At 37.0% G+C, this 23,434-nt stretch overlaps 1 protein-coding gene across 2 annotated transcripts in view; it reads left to right on the top strand.

The window, feature by feature from the left end:
* Positions 1-23,434, top strand: part of LOC115215033 (dystrobrevin beta) — a 412,633-nt gene that overhangs the window by 55,090 nt on the left and 334,109 nt on the right. Inside the window, exon 1 of one of the 2 annotated variants that reach the window (XM_036505500.1) lies at positions 19,615-21,391. The exons of the other annotated variant lie outside the window; for it this stretch is intronic. Within the exon in view, the coding sequence (XP_036361393.1) occupies positions 21,310-21,391 (82 nt within the window). The 5' untranslated portion in view covers positions 19,615-21,309. Of the gene's footprint in view, positions 1-19,614; positions 21,392-23,434 lie in introns of those variants that run through there. 2 annotated transcript variants of the gene reach the window in all.

Here is a 23,434-nt window from a genome sequence, read left to right as displayed (position 1 = left end):
GCTGAGTACTCCACGGACATACTTACCCTTAACGTAGTTCTCGGCATGATTCAGTGTAGTTTAGTATGTGACAAGACTGACCCTTTTGAAATACAGATACAATATATTTTTGCCACCTGAATGGACTGGAGCAACGTGAAATAAAGTGTCTTGCTCAAGGACACAACACGTTGCTGGGAATTGAACTCACAACCTTATGATCGTGTGTTAAATGCCCTAACCACTAAGCCACGTACGTCCACGTGCTGTAGGATTGAACCTCAAACCACATGGTTTGAAAGCAAGTTTCTTCACCACACAACCATGCCTGTATCCTGTGTATTCATGGATCAACATTGTGATGTTAGTGAAAAGGAAGGGGGAAACGTGTATTAAAATGAAATATAATTTAATCTCTTTGGTTGCTTTGAGACGTAATTAAAGTGAATTAATCACAAAAGAGTAGGGAAGAGAGAGGGAAGAACGAGATATTATCTTCATTAATTTTGATTTCTTTTTCTTTTTTTCTTTTTTTCTTTTTTTGTTAATTTGTTGGTTATTTTTTTTTTTTTCAAAGCATTAGAAATTAAATGAATCCTTTTAACAAAGGATGACTGTTATGGAGGTATCTTAGTCTGCAACGGTTTTGGTAACTTGACTCGAAATATTAACAAGAAAAAAAATTGATTAATTGGTTGAAGAAATAATTGCAATTAAGGGTATTTATATTTTAAAAGTTTAGTGAGTGTCATGCATAAAATTTGATGAGAATCCTCACCATAATCATCATCATCATCATCATCGTTACAACCATTACCACCCCTTCACCAACAACACCACCACCATCATCACCATCATCACTTTCCATTTTCTACATTGGTATGAGTTAGACAAATCATCACGGTTCTTTTTTTTTTCTTCTTTTTTTTAATTACTGTCCTCTTAGACATGACTGAAGGACTCTACCTCACTCCTACATTTCATATCGGTAGGTTTCTATAGCCATGTACCCTTCCTAAAGCTACCCACTTTACAGATTGTACTGGGTGTATTTTGTTTGGATATTAACACCAAACCAGTCTCCTTGTCCTCAACAGGACAAGCTTCAAGGGTCTCTTCGTCTCTTTGAGGTCTTCACTCATTTGCCAACCAATTTACAGACCGTAATGAGTGGCACCATCACCAGAGAGTTTGTATTTAGCCTGCAAGACAAAAGGGAAAGTTGAATTCATCAGTCTCAGTATTTGACTGGTATTTATCTTTATTATTCTCGAAAGGATGAAATACGGTAAAGCATTTTGGCCAAAGCTCTAACAACCTTAATAACGATACTGTTAATAATAATAATGATAATCTTTTCTACTCTAGGTACAAAGCCTGAAATTTGGGGGAAGGGGTCCAGTCGATTAGATTGACCTCCAGTAAGCAACTGGTGCTTAATTTATTGACACTGAAAGGATGAAAGATAAAGCTGACCTTGGCGGAATTTGAACTCAGAATGTAAAGACAGATGAAATACTGCTAAGCATTTTGCCCAGCGTGCTAACAATTCTGCCAGCTCACCACCCTCTATGATAATAATAATAATAATAATAATAATAATAAAAGTAATAATAATCATTTCCGTTAAAGGCACAAGGCCTGAAATTTTTGGGGATGGGGGGGGGGCCAGTCGATTAGACTGACCCCAGTAAGCAACTGGTACTCAATTTATCGACTCTGAAAGGATGAAAGATAAAGCTGACCTCAGCGGAATTTGAACTCAGAATGTAAAGACAGATGAAATACTGCTGAGCATTTTGCCCAGCGTGCTAACAATTCTGCCAGCTTACCACCCTCTATGATAATAATAAAAAAAAAAAAAATAATAATAATAAAAGCAATAATAATCATTTCTGTTAAAGGCACAAGGCCCGAAAGTTTTGGGGATGGGGCCAGTCGTTTAGATTGACCCCAGTATGCAACTGGTACTTGATTTATCGACCCTGAAAGGATGGAAGGCAAAGTCAACTTCTGCAATATTTGAACTCAGAATGTAGCGATGGGCAAAATACCACATAGCATTTCATTCAGCGAACTAACGATTCTGCCATCTTGCCACCTTAATGATGTTATTACTAATAACGAGAATATCTTAATGGAAAACAAAAAAAATATTGTAACAAATTTTTTGTTGTTTTCCCTCTTCTGACCTGTTCAACTTCAGTGATCAGAAAATTGGTGATCTCTGTACATTGGTGATATCTTTATCATTGATATCTATCTGGCTGATTTTTGCGGAAGAACTCCCAAGAGTTATTGATTATTTTGAGACTATTTTATCAGCAAATTATTGACTCTATTTTTATATAATTTTACCTCTTTTCAACTAAAATACAAAAGAACTCACTAACAACTAATATATACACGTGTGTGTACATGTATGTGTGTGTACATAAATGTGTATGTGTATATGAATGTGTATGTGTATATGAATGTGTGTGTGTGTGTATATGAATATGTGTGTATATGAATGTGTGTACATGTATGTATGTGTATATGAATGTGTGTGTGCATGAATGTGTGTACATGAATGTATGTACATGAATGTGTGTGTACATGAATATGTGTACATGTGTGTGTATGAATGTGTGTGTGTGTATATGAATGTGTATGTGTACATGAATGTGTGGACATGTGTGTGTGTGTGTGTGTGTATATGAATGTGTATGTGTACATGAATGTGTGGACATGTGTGTGTGTGTATATGAATGTGTATGTGTGTATGAATGTGTGTATGAATGTGTGTACATAAATATGTCTACATGAGTGTGTGTACATGAATGTGTGTATGTGTACATGAATGTGTGTATGAATATGTGTACATGAATATGTATACATGTGTGTGTGTGTGTACATATGAATATATGTATGTATACGTGTGAAAGAAGAGAAAAACCCATTAATATATTAATGATTTACTGAAATAGATCTTTATCGATTTATTGTTAACTTATCCTATTAATGGTTTAGACATGTGGTTCCTAGCATGAACCATGTAGCCATTCTTCTCCATATTCTTCTTTTTTAAATGTTATTCTTATGATCACAACACTAAATGCATTTTCAAATTTCAAACTGTTACATAATTTTGTTCTTCTCTTTTGTTAAAGTCTCATGTTTGATCCATTTAATATTTGCCATAATGTATTGGCTTTTGGTTATGGAACTCTTCTTTTAAGCATTTCGATTTCAGATTAATTATTTTAATCATCTAAGGTGCGGCAATTAAAAGTATATGCTCGCAATTTTACCTGCTGTTTAATTACTATTAAGTATACAGCTGCATGTAATCTGTGTGATATTATTTGAAGGGTAGTTAACATGTGGTTAATTAACTTTAAGCTTTGAGACTAATCTTTTTTATATAAATGTACACATGTACACACAGGTACAACATCAATTTTCAGGAGCCTTTGGCTCTGATATCTTTCAGGATTACTGATCTTTCCAAGCCAAGGAAGGTCACTTTTAAATTAAGCAAATACGAAATTGACTTAAAAAATAAATAAAATGAAATACATTTATATTAATGTATTTTATCATTATTATTATTATTATCATCATCATCATCATCATCATTATCATCATCCTTTAATGACTGTTTTCCATGCTGGTATGAGTTGGGTGGTTTGAGCAGAGCTGGAGAGCTACATCAGGGTACAGTCTGATTTCACATAGTTTCTACAGCTGGATGCCCTTCCTAATGCCAACCACTTTACAGAGTGTGTTGGGTGCTTTTAAAGTGGCACTGGTATGAGCTGATTTATATGGCACCAGCACAGGGCTCTTAGAGGCCAATCCTCTTCACCAGGGTGACCAGCCTTTACTCTTCTGCTGTGGAGGACAGGCCTTCTTGAGTACAGGCCTTCTTGAGTACAGCAAGGTGCCAGGTATCTCGGGCATCTCATTTGAAAGGTTCAGCATCCTGAGGTCATCTTTCACTTCTTTGTCTCCTGTCTTTTGGGTCTCTCTCTTCCACATGTACTGTGCAAGATACTGTGAAGCAGGGCTGCCCAGTAGACTAGATTGCAAAAATTTGGCTACAGAGAACTAATACCTTGCCTGGAAATTGGTGAGGACTGATGACAGGAAGAGCATCAGGTTATAGACAAATCTTTCTCAATGAATTCCATCAGACCTATGCAAGCTTGGAAAAGTGGATGTTAAAAATGAGGATGATATATATATATATATACCCATGCCGGTGGCATGTAAAAAGCACCCACTACACTCTCAGAGTGGTTGGTGTTAGGAAGGGCATCCAGCTGTTGAAACTCTGCCAGATCAAGATTGGAACCTGATGTGGCTGTCTGGTTCACCAGCCCTCAGTCAAAATCGTCCAACCCATGCTAGCATGGAAAGCAGACGTTAAACGATGCTGATGATTATATGGGCATGGCTGTGTGGTTAGGGAGCTTGCTTTCTAGCTACATGGTTTCGGGTTCAGTCCCACTACGTGGCACTTTGGGTAGGTGTCTTTCACTATAGCCCCGAGCTGACCGGAGCTTTGTGATTGAATTCGGTAGGTGGAAGTTACTGCCGTGTGTGCATATGTGCGTGTAGGTGCTTGTGCCTCTCCCAAAGAGAGAGAGAGGGAGATATATATATATATATATATATATATATAATATATATATATATATAATATATATATATTTAGTCATCCTATAAATAATGTGGTTATTTTGAAATTGCATGAACTAAAAGTTGGAGGGGGATGGGATAAACTACCTGTATCAACTTATTATGAAAGCTGGTAATAATTTTACCTTGCCCTTATTCTTAGTACATATTTTGAAGAATGCAGTCTGATTTTAAAAGTTATTTTTTCAAAGCCATAATGGAAGTGACAAAGGAGCATATTCAGCATATTTTTCTTTATGAGTTCAATAAAGGCAACAACACAGTGGAAAGTGCGAGGAATATTAATGCAGTATTTGGGGATCAGACAATAAGCATAAGCCAGTGTCAACAGTGGTTCCAGAAATTCCGAGCCAGAAACTACAGCCTAGAAGACGAGCCTCATCCTGAAAGATCTGTAGAGCTCAATGAGGACGTCCTGCAAACCCTGGTGGAATAAAATCTCATCATAACTGTTGAGGAACTCGTAGAGAAGCTTGGGTTTGGTCATTCAACCATTCATCAACAAAGTCAGCAAATCGGGTCAGTACGTTCCTCAGAAACTTTGCGAGTCTAATCATGTGCAGAGCGTTAATGTGTGCTCTTCTTTGCTGTCACATCTCATGAATGAATCTGTTTTTGGACTGCTAACAAGAAATGGGTTCTCTATAAAAATATTGAGTGCTGAAGACAGTGGGTAGGGAAAGGAGAAACATTGGCAGTCCAGGCTAAAGAAAGTCTTCACCCACGTAAGGGGCTCTTATCTGTTTGGTGGGATATGAAAGGTTTAGTCCACTTTGAACTTTTAAACCCAAACCAAACAATAACAAAGGAGATCTGCTGTGAGCAGTTTGAGTGGCTTAAGTCAGTGCTAGAAGAAAACTGACCATCTTTGGTTTCAAGACAAAAGGTGTTCTTCCATCAGGATAATGTTCAGCCTCATACAGCAAGGATGACATTCCAAAGGCTGAAGCAGTTTGAATGGGAAACGATGCCCCAGCCACGATATTTGCCAGACATTGCACCAACTGATTATCATTTATTCTGCAGTCTTCAAATCATTTGGATGGAAAAAATATGAATTCTGAAGACGAGGTCAGAACAGTACTGGAGGAATATTTTTTGTCATGGACAAGTGAATTTGGAAGAGGGTCCTTGCAAGTCCAGCAGATGGATGGAAGAGCATTGTAGAAAATGGAGAGTATAAAAAAAAAAACACATTATCTATGGAACAACTCAGTATATATATATATATATACTTAATTTATGAGTTAACAAGACTACCAGTTGTTTTATGTTGGGAGAAATCTCTATTTAGTCTACCACTTGGGAATGTTGGTACTCCAAGATGGTGATGAGTACCATTCCCATTTGGCAGGTTTGGTAATTGTTGAAATTTCTCAACAATTGATACCCTTGTTATCAAACCATTGACAGCCTTGTTAACCCACAAATAAAAGAATATTTCTCCACCGATATGGCATTGTGCACTCATTCTCACTTTTTGATATTAGCAATTATTGAAGATGGCAGAATCGTTAGCACACCGGGTGACATGCTTAGCCACATTTTGCCCATCTTCATATTCTGAGTTCAAATTCTGCCGAGGTCAACTTTACCTTTCATCCTTTTGGGGTCAATAAAATAAATACCAGTTGCATACTGGGGTCAATATAATTGACTTACTACTCTCCCAAAATTGCTGGTCTTGTACCAAAATTTAAAAGCTATACTAGCAATTACACACACGTGTGTGTGTGTGTGTGTGTGTGTGTGTGTGTGTGTGTGAAGTACTCTCCCCTTTCCATTTTGAAAAGAATTGTTATTAAGATTATCAAATTTGTGTTTTCTGATTATGAGTTTGATTAGAAAATTCTGTTTAGCTCATTACATTCTGTTAGCCTACACTTATTTCGAGGTCAGCGAGAGTCAGAGATAAAATTTAGACAATCAACTGGAAGGTTGCCACTTAATTAAGTTAGACAGCTGCATCTCTTCTAGTAATTAGATCGACCTAGTAATTAAAACAGTCAATAATTGATATTTATTGTATAAAGGTGGCAGGTAATGTAGAGCCAGAGGAAAGCTCTTGGTAGACATACTAAAATGGGACTTCAGTTCCTCCCTGATTATGTGGTTTCACTTCACATATCCCATTAATAATGTCTTCAGGGGAGTTTATCAAACTTCCTATATCTTCTCTGTTAAAATACAGCACGTTTATGATGGATAAAAAAAAAGATCCTATATTTATAATCATCATCATTTAACATGTGTTGTCCATGTTGGTCTGGGTTGGACAGTTTGACCAGAACTGGCAAGCACCCACTTTTCCAAAGCTTTCATGAATTGGATGGAATTTGTTGAGGCAAGTTTTCTATGGCAGATTCCTTTCCTGTTGCCAACCATTACCTGTTTCCAATCAAAGGTAATATTTGTCCATTATTGGACATGTTTACATAGAATATTGGAAACAAACAACACTGCTTGTATGACAGTGACACTCATTTACAACTATTATGTGATGTCAAGACAAAGAAACACACACACACACACACACACTGGATTCAAGGAGGCATGAGGCGGGACTGAACCATGTGGTTGGGGAGCAAACTTCTTTACCCCACAGCCATACCTGCACCTAATTGTTTAAAATGTGTAGTTCAGATTCTGTAACAATAATGATTAACCCTAGGCTGACCCATGATCAAAAACATTCCAGCTGAGACCATCCTGACTTTGTAAGAGTTAGGGTTAACCCTACCCCTCATAAGACTGCATTTTTCAATGTGAGATTTGGGAGACTTGGCTGCTATTTCTAGTTGGTCAAGCAACTACATAGAGGGTCACTTATTGATATGTAATTTATCTATTTTAAATCATATTGGTGCCGTAAGTCAGTATCTGGATATCACTGTCTCAAGCCCTAGGATTCAGAGGGTCAGTTACCCTGTTTCTGTGGGGTTTAAAGTGATTGGTATCACAAAATACCCCACCCATCCACACACCCTGAATGGGATTCCAGTCTGTCTCAGGGTCACTCATTTACAGCTGAAGCAATGTGAAGTGAAGTGGTTTGCTCAAGAACACAATGACCTACCTAGTCCAGGAATAGAAATCTCAATCTTGCCATCATGAGTGCAGCACCTTAACCACTGGGTCATGCACCTTTGTGGCACAGCATGAACAATCAGAGTTATAGACATGTTCTGAAGTTACACAGCAACAATGTGCGTATGTTTAACTTGCATTCTATTGGGGAAACTTACAAATGAAATATTCAACTGTCTTTTGTGAAAAAATATATTGTTTCTGGAATTTTCTTTACCTAACTTTCAAAAGAACATTATTCCTTTAATTATGGTAAATTCTTAGTTCATTTATTGCCTCAAAATATAACAAACTATTTCTCTGCAACATTCAATTGCTTTTGAACAAAGTCAGAATCACTTTCTGAAATGTTTTGTGTTAAACGAATCCTTTGTACTTTGGATTGTACCATATTCTTCGGCACTTTGTATATTATAAAATTTTTATTATATTTTCTCATGTTATTTTAGAATCATTTCTAAAAGACATGCATCATTCTGCACTTACTGCATGTTAAGGACTGAATGTTCTTTGAAAAGATTGTTTGGCACTTAAATCTTTTTTTTTTTCTTTTTTCCTTTTTATTTTTTGTGCTTGAAGAATAACAAACAGCTGAGCAAGTTATTTGTTACAATCACTGCTTGGTTTCTTCAGGCAACCTTTTCTCAAATCCTTCTCATTTTTTTATTTTTAGTTACTCTCAGCTTTTTCTCTCTTCCATCATTTTATGCCATTGGTTTCATCTTCCATTCCTCTTAAACATCCTTGTTTCTCTCTCTCTCTCTCTCTTAAATTCATGTTCTTTCTTTTCATCTCTTTAAACCTTATCCCCTTAGCTTTTTTTATCAATTTTCCTTTTAATTCTTATTATTGTTATTCAATGTTGTGGGGCCGGCTTGGCTCTGTGGTTGAGAAGCTTGCTTCTGAGTCATGGGATTTCTGGTTCAGTCCCATTGTGCAGCACATTGGGCAAGTGTCTGCTATTATAGCCCTGGGCTGACCAAAGCATTGTGGATAGATTTGGAAGACGGAAACTGGATGAAGCTTCTTGTGTGTATGTATGTGTGTGTTTTATATATATATATAGGTGCAGGCATGGCTGTGTGGTAAGAAGCTTGCTTACTAACCACTTGGTTCCTAGTTCAGTTCCACTGTGTGGAACCTTGGGCAAGTGTCTGCTACCATAGCCTCAAGCTGACCAAAGCTTTGTTAGTGGATTTGGTAGACGGAAACTGAAAGAAGCCTATCATATATATATATATATTTGTGTGTCTGTGTTTGTCCCTCCACCATCATTTGACAACTGATGCTAGTGTGTTTACGGCCCTGTAACTTAACGGTTCAGCAAAAGAGACTGATAAAATAAATACTAGGCTTACTAAGAATAAGTCCTGGGGTCGATTTGTTTGACTAAAGGCGGTGCTCCAGCATGGCTGCAGTCAAATGACTGAAACAAATAAAAGAAAAAGAAAACAATAAAATGTACACACACACATGCATGCATGTGTGTGTTTGTTTTCCCTCTTGTCTTCACATTGTGATAGTTGTAAATGAGTGTCACTGTCATACAAGTGGGGTTGTTTATTTCCTTTCTTCTGTTTAACTATGGGGAAAATATTACCTTGCTTGGAAACCGGTGAGTGTTGGTGATAGGAAAGGCTCCCATCCATAAAAAATCTGCCTCAACAAATTTCCCTCTGACCCATGCAGGTATGGAAAACTGGTTGTTAAAACAACAATAATGAATGTCTTATTCCCCCCCCCCCACCACCACCACTTATTTGACTTAATCTTTTCACCCCCCCCCATGCCATAATAATGTTTATCTTTATTTCTTTCTAATTTTTATTGTTTACTTTTTAAAAATTTTATTCCAATTTAACTTCTCTCCTCTATAATTAATTTATTTATTCGTTATATATATTTCTTTTTTCTTTTACCTGATCTATCTTTGTCCAACTGTCAGCTTCTGTCTGTTCTTTTCTTTCTTCCTCTTTCTCTCCCCTTTTCTTTCTTTAATATTTTCTCCCCCTCATTTCTCATCGGTAAATTTTTCTGTGAGATAGAAGCAGGATTCTCTCTTTTCTCTATTCCTTCTTCCTCCTGTTTCACTTGTTTTCTATCTTCCTTACCTGGCCTTATCCTCTCAACTCCCACAATTTGTCAATCCTACATTTGCACCACTCGCATTTTCTCTTTTTCCCTTCCAGTTTGAAAATAATAATTACTTTTTGCACCATAAAACGGTTGGTTACACTTTAGCCATTAATAGTAATGTTATTGATTACATTTGTCTTGGAAAACTTCCCATCTGATCTAGACGCACCAGTTCTTTAGTTTGAAGTCATATTGCTAGCTTTATCAATAGGGTTAGAATTAGAAATAAAATTTTATCACCAATATTAATGTCTCAGTTGATTTTTAATGGAAAATGCTTTTAGTGATTCATTTCAGTTCCATGGCATTTACAGGACTTGGTCCTCTTAACTCTTTTCAGTTTATTCTATATTGATGAAGAATTCTGTACATTATTTACTTTATTTACATTTGATGGATATGTGTCCTCATCTTGTTTGTTGTTACCATAACGTTTCGGCTTCATCAGGTGTCCTGGTTGAGTTTTGAACCCAACCCTGGGTTCTCTTTGCTAAGGTATTTTTTTGCTGATGTTATTACTATCATTATTTATTCAAGGTATTGCCTGGAATTGAACTTGGAATCTTGGGGTTAGTAGCCTACATTCTTAACCACTGTGCTATATGCCCGTGGGCATATTCCACCTGGACACCTGATGATGGCTGGAGAGTAAATCAGCCGAAATGTGGTAACAACAAACAAGATGAGGATGCATATCTGTCCAATGTAAATAGTCTTTTCAGTTCATTGAGACCCTTTTCTGTGTGATATCATCATCTTCGTTTAACGTCCGCTTTCCATGCTAGCATGGGTTTCGACCCAGTCCGATGTGGCAGTGTTTCTACAGCTGGATGCCCTTCCTAATGCCAACCACTCCTTGAGTGTAGTTGGTGCTTTTTACGTGCCACCGGCACGGAGGCCAGTCGAGGCGGCGCTGGCAACGGCCACGTTCGGATGGTTCTTTTACGTGCCACCAGCACTGGTATCACAACTACAATTTCCATTGATTTTTGATCTATTTCGATTTCGCTTTCATATCTTAGAGATTTTTCAATAACCCAACAGAATCTAATCTTTAACAAGTGATAAGACATTTGGCAAAATTCAGAATTAATTCTTTGTCATCCCTGTCATTGTTTAGCATCCATGTTCACATGGGTCAGCCAAAATTTGTCAAAGTGGATTTTCTATATTGCTGGATACTCTTCCTGTTGCAAACCCTCACTTGTTTCCAAACAAGGCAATATCCCCACTGCCTCCATGGCCAGACCTGTCTCAGAAGATTAGAAATGAAGGGTACCACTTTCCTGGTGATGATACTTGCTTCCAGATATCCATGCGATATCAAGGCAAGGACACATGAACACACACACACACATGCATGATGGGCTTCTTTCAGTTTCCCTATTCTAAATCCATTCACAAAGCCTTGCTTACCCCAGGGCCATAGTAGAAGACACTTACCCAAACTACCACACAGTGGAAAGGAACCTGAAACCATGTGGTTGGAGATGAAGCTTCTTACCACACAGCTGTTCCTGTTAGTAAGTTCTTAAACATTTAGACCAAAATTCTTTAATATGCAAAAGGATTGGCGTTTGGAAGGGCATCTGGTCATAGGAGTTAACAAAAGTGGTGGATGTAAAGGAAAGAGAATCAGTGATGAGACCTATCTTTCTGCATTTCGAGTAAGCTCTGAGTCTTGTATATTAACCTCTCTGGGTCTGAATAGCAATAAAATACCCTCCGTTTTGTCTTTTTGGCATCACATGTTGTCTGCTTTAAGACTTCCCCTTAACACTGGGTACTGTTAGCAGAATTCATTCTGGTACCAGAACACTAGCATGGCATGGCATGGCTGGTTTTTATCAAGATCTCTTGAGGTGTCTATTCCTATAACACTTTTCTTTTAAGTGGTGTCACTTTTGTCAGTGGCTACATATATATATATATATATATATATATATATATACACACACACTCACACATATACATGTCCCACTCTCATATATATATATATATATATATAACTGTACTTGTATACATACATTTCTCTCTATATATGTACACATATATACATACATGTCTGTGTGTGTGTATGTATATTTATATATATATATATATATAAACACACATACACACACATATGCAGGCACACGCACATCTATATGTATAAATTTATCCATATGCATATATACAGATGTACATGTAGACATATGTGAACATAGTGACATGAACACATACAAACGTACATATATGAGGTGGTATCAAATAATTCCCTAACTAGTTCTGTAGTGTGCCAACAGATGGCAGCACATGGCTGTGTGCTCAATGAGAGCCAGCCGTGACCTTCATGAGGCAGGGTGCTGAGTGAAGTCACTGTGTTTATTTTCCAAGTTGTGAAATTTGTGTTTTTGTCATTGCATGTATGTTGTAGTCTGCAATTTTGTCATGGGCAGGAAGCTGGGACAAAAAGGCAACATGAAATTTTGCTTTAAACCTGGGAAGCTTATTGTAAAATTAACATCATCGGTGATGAGAGTTGGGTCTACAGGTATGACCCTGAGATGAAGCAGCAGTTGTTTCAATGGAAGAGCCCTTCATCTTTACGACTGAAGAAGGCATGACAGAGCTGCAGCTCATGAGCTCATCATTTTTATATATATAATGAAATCATTGTATACAGTGCTCAGGTGCACCACAACTTGTCAAAAGTGCATATAAAGCATATGCAGTAATGTACAAATGTCTGGAAAGTGAACAGTGTATGAGTCAGATACATGCTTGCGTGTGTATGGAGGGGAGAAAATAAGGTGTAGTGTTGGCGAATCTCGGGAAGCATGGAAGTTTTGAAGGATGCAGTGCTCCGACAACTAACAACTGATGCTGGCAGTTTGTTCCATGCTTCAGCAACTCTTAGCATGAAATATGTTTCCGAAAGTCATGAGAGCTGTGCTGTTTTCTGACTTTGTAAACATGTCCACGGGTATTAAACAGGTGGAGTTTGAAAAGGTGCTCAGAGTTATTGTTTGTAGGATGGTTAATAATTTTATGGGTGTCTACCAAGTCAGCTGCCAGACGTCGGAGTTTCAATGTATCCATGGCCAGGGAAGTTAGGCATTCCTTGCTTTCCTTTTTGTTTTGACATCTGCAGTATTGTGCATCAAGAATTCATCCACCAGGGCCAGACCATCAATCGAGATTTCTACTGTGACATTTTTAAGTGTTTGAAGGAGGATATTTGGTGAAAGCAACCAGATCTGTGGAGCATGAAGAATTAGATTCTTCACTAAGCTCTTCTTACTTGTGAGTGTCTCGCCAAAAACATGGTATTACTTCTCTCCTGTTTGCCAGATTTAGCACCTGTGGACTTCCATCTCTTCCCCAAGGTGAAAATGCAGCTCAAAGGTCACCATTTTAAAAACTTTTGTTGAGATCAAGAGCAAATTGCAGAAGGTCGTCTACACAATTATGGAAAATAACTTCCAGGTCGGATTCCAAAAGTGGTAGCAGTGCTGGGACAGGTGTATTGCTGTGCAAGGTGACTATTTCGAAGGAAATGCTGTTAAAATTTGGGTAAATTTTTTATAGAAATATAACTAGTCCAGAAACTTTTTTTATACCACCTCGTTTGTAAATATATTAGCATAACCAGACACACATGCGTGCAAAAAACATATTTGCATATAAACACTCATATATATATATACATAAATGCAAAGACACATCTTCGCAGACACCCTGTACACACATACATATATACACAGGGAAGGGGAAATGGCATAATTTCATACTGTGTAGAAATAGATAAAAATGAAATTAGAGCCTCATAAATTTATTATGCAATTTTTAGACTATGTTCGTCATTGCGGTTGTTATTGATGGTTACATATTTTTTAAGACTCTTGATATGCATATGCACACATGCACACACACAAATATGCATAAGTACATACAGACACGTGTGTACAAGTATGTACACACATACACGTGCATATATACACAATTCTTAATGTTAAGATATCCGTACTGTATAGTCCTTACTGACATCATCAAAGCTTACACACACACACACACACCACACACACACACACACACACACACACACACACAAGCATATATACGAATACATGCCAGCTTACATATATGCATGGAATATGCACATTTATACACATGCACATATCTACATACCTACAAATACAAGTACACAGACACAGCTCTATAATCATGTGTGTACACACGCACGCATACATATATTTGTATGTATGTGTATACATATGTATATGGACATGTGCATAGACATGTGTGTATATACATACATACGTAAGGTGTGGCAAAAAAAATCCCTCCTAAATTTTCTATTCTTGATAAATGAGAATCTGGGAATTTTTTTGACTACATATGTATGTATGTATGTATGTATGTATATGCATGTGTGTGCACAAATATATATATATATTTATATATATATGTAGAACAGAGCAGTTGTCATATTCCCTTGTGTATTGGCTAACTCTGATGAGCATAATGTTATATAATCAGTTTGTTACCTAACACTCCATTGTATTCTTTACGCAAAACTGATTGGTAAGACCATCCATGATGGTTATTTAATACCATACATGTCAGATGATATATATATATATATATATATATATATATATATATATGCTAATACTTATATATACATAGATGTGCACACACAGAAACAGAAAATGAGGAGAGTTATTTAAAACTTCAAAGTGCTAAATCCAATGAGGCCAGTGACAGGAGACAGAACCAAACTCAAACCACAAAGATTCAAAAATGACACCTCCAGGCCACATTGAAAACTGCAAATTCTGCCATTCCATTGCCTATAGAAAAATATAACTTTATATGGTTATGAATTTACAAGAGTACTATGAACTTTTAAAAAATACTTTTATTTAATTATAAAAGGTTAAGAAATTATTTTTTATCTAGAAAACCAACAAAACTAAGAATGAAAATATTTAAAATTAAAAATTAATATACAAAATATATAAATATAAACAGGTTCAGCAACATGGGTCTATCTCTGGTTCTTGTTGAATGCAGTAAGTTCCATTCAAGTGGTGGCAGTGGAGGTTTCAAATTACATAGGTGTTTTTCAAAATGTCTGCATTTACTGAATGACTCAGATTTTATACTCAAGTAAGTTCTAGATGTCTCTAATTTCAGAAGGATGAGGTTGATAGATAATAATAACTTCATATATTATAAGTTCGTAAGATACTGCTTCTGCTTTGAGGATATTTTAAATAGATGGGTGGTTGGTTTCTACATGAAAATTTTGCTCTTAGCATCATGAGGAAAAGTTGGATTGATGGTGAAGTTGTGGCTGGTTTTAATGTGAATCCTATCAAAACATTTTCTATATTTCTTTATCAATAAAGGTGCAGGAGTTGCTATATGCTTACCAACCACATAATTCCGGGTTCAGTCCCACTGCGTGGCACCTTGGGCAAGTGTCTTCTACTATGGTCTTGAGCTGACCAAAGCCATGTGAGTGGATTTGGTAGACAGAAACTGAAAGAAGCCTGTCGTATATATGTGTGTGTGTGTCCCTCCACCATCATTTGACAACCAATGTTGGTGTGTTTATGCTCCCATAACTTAGCGGTTCTGCCAAAATGACCGATAGAATAAGTAGTGGGGGTTGATTTGTTCAACTAAAGGTGGTGCTCCAGCATGGCTGCAGTCAAATGACTGAAACAAATAAAAGAAGACTTTTATGATTTATTTAATGATACATAAGAATTAAGGCGGACACGTATAGTATGTCATTTTTGTTGTTGTTGTTGGTGTTATGTGTATCATCTTTTTGAACTCACCAGCATCTAAAGCTTATTATATTATCAGTTACATTTTTTAAATTAAAAGTTGGAAATTCGTTTCCTGATACCTTTAACTAATTTATAAATGCATTTGATTGTGGGTGAATGTCAGTTTGCCATTTCCATTTGGTTTGCAGTAGGGTTTTTGGATAAAACTGGTGTGTGGCACCTTGGGAAAGTGTCTTCTACTGTAGCCTTGGGCTGACCAAAGCCTTGTGAGTGAATTTGGCAGATGGAAAACAGTGAAGTTTACTCAAGTTGGAAATTCTGTCGATATGTATGTTTATGTATGAGCATACGTTTGCATGTATGCATGTTTGTATCTACATTTGTATAAAATAAGAACACAAATGGGTCAAAAGTTCACTACTTTTTAGCATAACATGTTTTACATCCTTGTATTGGATATATAATATAATTAAACGAGGGCGGGGGGGGGGAGTATTTATACGATGCACTACTATTACAAAAGACTCCACACTCATTTGACAGCTTATAGTGAACTGCTTGCCAACCCAAACTGCCAATCGCTCACATTTCCTTATTTTATTATAACAGTGAGTCAGTTCACCTTTAGTCACTTGAGGGACGGTTGGAATCCTTCCACAGCAAAGCGATATATACGGAAATGAATGATAGCCCTTGTGTGTCAGTGCTATTCATTTTCAAACTACACACACACACATAGATATACGCATACATCAGGCCTTTTTCACTTTCTGTCTACAACATCCACTTAGAAGGTTTTGATCAGCTCAGAGCTATAGGAATCAAATGTCCAATGTGCTGGTCAGAGGGAATGAACCAAAATCCATGTGGTTGGGAAATTAATTCTTTAATCACACAGCCATACCCACTGTGTGTGTGTGTATGTGATCATCATCCTCATCACTTAATGTCCATTGTCCATTGTCCATCGGTTGGCTGGTTTGACTGGGCTGGCACCCTGCAAGGCTACACCAGGATCCAATCTGATTTGGCATGGTTTTCTATGGCTGGATGCCTTTCCTAATGCCAACCACTCCAGGAGTGTAATGGGTGCTTTTACATGCCACTGACACGGTTGCCATTTGCATGATAGAAGGAAGCTTTTACTTGCCAGTGGCACAGGTGCCATTTGTGTGATACTGGGATACATTTACACGCATGCATGTATGTTTGTGCGTATTTGTCTGTATGTGTGTATGCTTGCTTGTATATATATATATATATATATATATACGCGAGAAAGAAGCAACAAGAATGGATAGGTTTTTAGTACAATCGTTTCATACAAGGACAGGCTTTATTAAATGTTGCAAAAATTACAGCATATAAACGTGTCCCGTACTCATCAGCTAAAATACATGTGAGTTCTCTAGACATCCTAGTGGTTGAGGCTATACTCATGAAGTAATGTAGATAATTAAGTAACATAAACAGATTTCCAAAGTTCATTAAAGTTCTTTAAAGATGATGTACAGTCTTATCACAGAATTTAAAAAAAGTTTTAATAGCATCACAGAGAAGGTGACCTAATCCATAGTGCACATATGAATTTCCAGAGATATGAGGAGGGATTATATATATATATATATATATATATATATATGTGCATGTGTTTGTGTGTATGCATGTTTAAATAAATTAAGAACACAGTGTCAAACTTCACTACAGCTGTTTCAAGCACGTTTTTTTATTAATCAATAATTTGATTACAACATGATAAAAAAGAAACATTTTCTTCAGATGAATTAAAAGTTTTAAATGAGAAAAATACCAAAGCGTGGAATGTGGAATGACCCTCTCATTTTGGCATCAACGAAGAGTCATATGTTTGTATATATACATGTATGTATAGTGTGTGTGTGTGTGTATATATATATCATCATCATCATATATATACGCCATGATAGATCGTTAGCCACACATTTTTTTCTCTCCTTGTTTTTTTTTCTGTGTCCCTTTCTGTAGAAGAGTGTAGGCTCGAAATGTAAACAACTTTTTCTATTCCTGAGCGTTACACTAATACATCTGTTTGTTTTGTACACCACCTGTCTTCGTCTTTTGTTTTTTTCGTAAACTCTCCCTATACACACACACACACACACACATGAGGTGAATTGGTAGAATTATTTGTACAGGGGTGGGTGGGGCAAACGCCTCATGACATTTTCTTTTTACTTTCTGTTATGAGTTCAAATGCTGCTGGGGTCAACTTTACCCTTCATCCTTTCGGGACTGATAAAATGAATACCAGCTGAACACTTGGGGTGTAATCAACTCTGAAATTGTTGGCCTGGTGCCAAAATTTCAAACCAATATATACATACAATATATATATACGCACACACAATAATTAAATATACTTTTATATAATAGTTTGTATTATATACAAATATTTCTATCTACCACCTCTCTTTTTCTCATATATACATATATATAATATATATATATGAATGAGAGAGAGAGAGAGAGAGTGAGTATGTATGTAGGTATGTATGTATATATATTTAATATGTATGTATATAATAATAATTTGTACGTTCATTGGAAAGCACTGTTACTTTTATTCCTGCTGAACTAGTAACAGATGTCGCTGTATGTTCGTTTATTCACGACTGAACCGATTCCAGCGTTACGTTTTGATTGCATCTGCCTGATTGTACGTCTGTAATTCCTTTTGAAAAGATCCTCGCCGCCGCCGCCGCAACCCCTGACTTGCGTACCTCTGCAAATACAATTATATCATCTGGACGACGACAATGCAACCGAGCAAAATGGTAGTGAACCAGTCTAGATTAGTTGCTGCTTTGCATTAAATGAACTTCAGTTTCGAGTTCAAATCACTTTAGTATTGACTTTCTGCAACTCCGTCGATACATTTGTGTTTAATAAGTAAAGTATTCTCTGCTCTTTCACATATTCTTCGTTCATTAAAAGCATTTCTAGATCTAATCTTTCATTGGCTTCTACAGTTATTTTCTTAATTTAATGTGTGATGTGCTACGTCTAATATAGTACACATGTATGTGTGACGGGGTATGTTGTGCGTTTGGCGTCTATTTCTGGTTAGAACTAGGTGGTATTCCTGCAGAATAGAGTCAGTAATGATCTTGTGCGCCAAAAAACTACATTTTCTTTCAATGTGTTGTTTTACACATCGTACAATCGATTCAAAAAAAATTTGAAGTTCCTTCTTTTCTCTAATTGTTTAGTGTTTATATATTTTAAAGAATTTTTCTTTAGGTTTATGTTACGCATATTTTTGAAGAATCGGGTGTATCATATATAAATCTAGGGAAAAATTCAAAAGAATGTCAAAATTGAAAAATTAAGGAAAGCGGGTTGGCCAAAATCATCGCCACCCTTCTGCATTTTTGTTTTCGCAGAATCGTCATCTGTGATGTTTAAAATATATGCACCTAAAAAAAATTAGCCTTTTGGCGCACCAAATTATTTCCGACGCTCTTGTACAGGATCGCCGAAAGTCGGGCTTACTCACGCGCGCGTGAGCTCATTTTTACTGTCAGTGCGCGGAAGCTGTAGTCGAGGACGCGACTGTAGTAGCTCCCACCATTCAGTCTAAACCTCTTCCCGTCACCACCGCGGAAACCGCCGGTAACTACACAGCTCTATACTCTTACTACTCCTCCCGTGTTATGGTACGCTCTGAACCATTAGGAGGAGGCCCGGCTTCTGCTGCTGCTTCTGTTGCTGCTGCTGTTGCAGCTCTTGGTATTGTCTATTATTATTATTAGTGCTGCTGTTGCTGCTGCGACGGTGACTCCCGGAGTTAACGATATTGCAGCAGCCGCTGTTGCTGCTGTTGTTAACGATATTCCTGGTACTGTTGCTGATAGTATTACTGCTGCTGTTGACAGTATTGCTGCTACTGCTGCTATTATTGCTGCTGCCGCTGTTTACGATATTGCTGCTGCTGCTGTTGTTGCTGCTGCTGTTTCTCTGTGCAGTACCAGAGTTAAAGCAGCTTCTTCATCTTCACTGCTGTCCACCAGGAAGTAGGTGTCATCCGTACGGAGATTCACCGAACCAGGCGCTGCTGCTACCTGTCAAAGAAAAAAAAAAAGCATGTCGAAAGGAAACTACTTCTCAGCGAAACCTCCCAGCTTATCTCTGCTTTCTTATCTTTGAGAAACAAACAAAACCACACGGAAATAACAATCGTCATTATTGCTGCTGTTACCTAGTTCCCACCTTCCAACCCTTGGTTAATTAATTTTCTTTAATTAGGCGCCTTGCTATTATCCTAAACATGATAGGGTTACAGAACGATACAACCCTGTCGCGATCTGGCCTTTTACAAGTTTAGGGTGTTTAAATTGGAAATGACGGATATTATTATATTGTCGGATGTTGTACAATATTTTCCGGAGACCTTCACAACTGAGCGGAATCTTATAACTTCACATTTCTATTGCACTCGAAGATAAATATTTCCAGTTATGGGACTATGGCCCGGGATAGATGGGTCAAACGTCTGCAACACGCGAATGTACCGGCCTAAACAGAAAAGATTGTTGTTTTGATCTTGTTTTAAGAGGAGAAAATTACAAAATATACAAAAAAACCTCAACATATTTTGGTTAATTCCTAACAATGTGAGGATTTCGGGATAAATAAATATAAAGGGAGAGAAAGAGAGAGAAAGGGCCAAAGTGGGATGAGGAAGAGATGAATTAAGAATAGGTTCAACGGAAGGAAACAGTCAAAGAAAGGTTGGAACAATGACATTGGTAAACTCTTAAAATGGCACTACTACACCATCATCTCCCTCAAAGATTTCACAACTTCAGGACAGGTTCCACGACAATCTCATTCTTCCGCAATTTCGTCGATCTCTTTCATTTATTCATTTACGATTAAATTCTTCATTTTTTTTTATAATGGAATGATGAATGACAATTCATTCATGCAATTAAAACTCCAGACACCGTTGTAACTTTATATATATATATGATATAATATAATATAATATCCCCTTATATATTAGCTGATATTTCATTCTGATATTACTCAGAGTATCAGGCTTGGCAAAATAGCAGATTGAAGTAACTAAATAAATAAACCACATGTATTGAATACATTCTTCTCTTTCGTGTATACACTCCAACATAATTATATATATTATATATTGACTGTGTATATGTTTATGTATATATATATTTATCATGTAATGTAGGTGAATATGTTACGTACATGATATTCAAAGAGTCTTTATTCAATAAAACATGACACAGGGCCTGCCATAATATATTCCAGTCGTCGCATTCTTGTTGACAAACTGGGAATTATGTATGTTTTGTTGTTTCCCGATCTGTTTAATTTCGGGCACTTCTTAACCTCTCTGATCGATAACTACACAAGTGATATATTTAAGGGATCGATAAATTAGATAATCTATACAGAGTTTACGAAAACCGAACCTTTCGTAAAAATTAATTCAAAGGTTTCAGGCGGAAAGGAATTTAATTAGAACTGGGATCTTACCGTTTCTGTCCCTTTTCCACAGCCACTCATTTTATTTATTTATCTAACCCCAAAAGACAAATTCAAGCTTTGGAATAACAAATAATTTGCCATCATGACGGAGTGCTTGGCTTATAACCCGCAAAATAACTTTGCGTCAGTTATTGAAAATATCAACAGAGAACTTAGAGAAAAAGGTAAGTTCAGAGATGTTTATTATTTCTAGGGAATATCTGAAGGGTGGAGTTCTGTGAGTCGGTCTTTTGTTGTGTATTCATCTTATTTTGTTGATGTTTTCGCCCTTAATTAAACCGATCTTTGGTTCTTTCTTTCCTCAATCCCTGTCTGTTGCTGTCAGGGAAGAGCTCCGAATTTTCTGGACTCTATCCTTTCTTGTCGGACTGAAATATAAATGTCTATAAATTACTATCGATGGTACTCGTCAATTAAATATGTATATTCAATATACGTACATAAACATACTTGGCTTACGAGAATTTTCTTTTAAACCGAATCTGTTATGTAGCATCTCTATTATTTTTTTCAGCACGAGATAGACACGTAAATATACATTTCGACAAGTGTTTTGTCATAGGTAATAATATTGTAATTGGCTGCAGAAGTAATTATATTTTGTTTTTTAAACAGGCCAAACACGCACACACACACACACACACACACACACACACACACACACACACACACACACACACGCGCGCGCGCACGCAATGGTACCGCTTTCCTGCTTCACCCATTCCCACACCTATTTCTTCTTCTCCTCCTCCTCTTATGATGTCTCCAGGTATTTTCTATTACGCCCTACAAGTGTTACTATCACACACGCATACGCGCGCGCGTACGTCTCACGCACAAACACAGGTCACTCTCTTGATTTTGTTATATATATATGTCTATATATATGTAGACACACCGACAATAACAGGTAACGTCGATAGACTGATCTAGCAAAAGATATTCTACAACTGTGTGTGTGTGTGTTTACACACATATAGCATGTATATACACGTACATATATAGGCATAACTACAGATTGGTGCCCTCTTGACTTAGTATCCTCATAACTTGAGAAATTTATATTTTTAGATTAAATTTTTTAGAGGCACGTTTTCTAGGGTGTAGATTATGATTATATTGATAAATTTTAATAAAAAACACAAAAATAGAAAACCATTGTATAGGAATTTCGGGTTCTCCAGCTTGTTTCTTTATTCTTCATATTTTTTTAATGATATTTTGCAGAAATACGTGTTCGATCGTTTAGATTATATAATATCAATGTTTCAAATACAGAAATCTGGAAAAAACAAATGATTAAGTTACGGAATTCGGTAAGAGTTGGTAGGGGTGAAAGAACGATCCGAAACTCCTTTCAGGAAGTTATTTTCTAAATTTCACCAGCGTAATTGTAATCTTCACCCCTGAAAGACTATTTCTGCAAAATTGCATTAAAACTTATGGGGAAACAAAATCGGTGGGGTACTAATGTGTAGTTATACCTATACACACACATATACATACATATACATATATATATAAAACTGAAGGATGACCCCAGGATACTGAACCTTTTAGACAAGATGACAAAAGACCGTGATTCCTGGTGCCTTGTTGCACTCAAGAAGACCCGTCCTCCACAGTAGAAGCATTAACGTTGCTCTCTCTGGTGAAGATTTGCCTGCAAGGATCCTGTGCTGGTGTCACATAAAAAGCACTTGTGTTGGTGCCATGTAAGAGCAGCTGTGCCAGTGCTATGTTAAAAGCACCCACCACATACCGTTAAGTGGTTAGCATTAGGAAGGGCATCCAGATATAGGAACCATGCCAAATCAGACTGGAACTTGGTGCAGCTCTCCAGCTTGCCAGCTCTGGTCAAACCTATTTCTGTACTACCCACAAGGGGCTAAACACAGAGGGGACAAACAAGGACAGATAAACGGATTAAGTTGATTATATCGACCCCAGTGCGTAACTGGTACTTAATTTATCGACCCTGAAAGGATGAAAGGCAAAGTTGACCTCGGCGGAATTTGAACTCGGAACGTAGCGGCAGACGAAGTACCTATTTCTTTACTACCCACAAGGGGCTAAACAAGGACAGATAAATGGATTAAGTCGATTATATTGACCCCAGTGTGTAACTGGTACTTAATTTATCGACCCCCGAAAGGATGAAAGGCAAAGTCGACCATGGCGGAATTTGAACTCAGAATGTAGCAACA

Source organism: Octopus sinensis, linkage group LG8 (genome assembly GCF_006345805.1).
Source record: "Octopus sinensis linkage group LG8, ASM634580v1, whole genome shotgun sequence".
Taxonomy (NCBI): Eukaryota; Metazoa; Mollusca; class Cephalopoda; order Octopoda; family Octopodidae; genus Octopus; species Octopus sinensis.
This window is presented reverse-complemented; position numbering and strand designations above follow the sequence as displayed.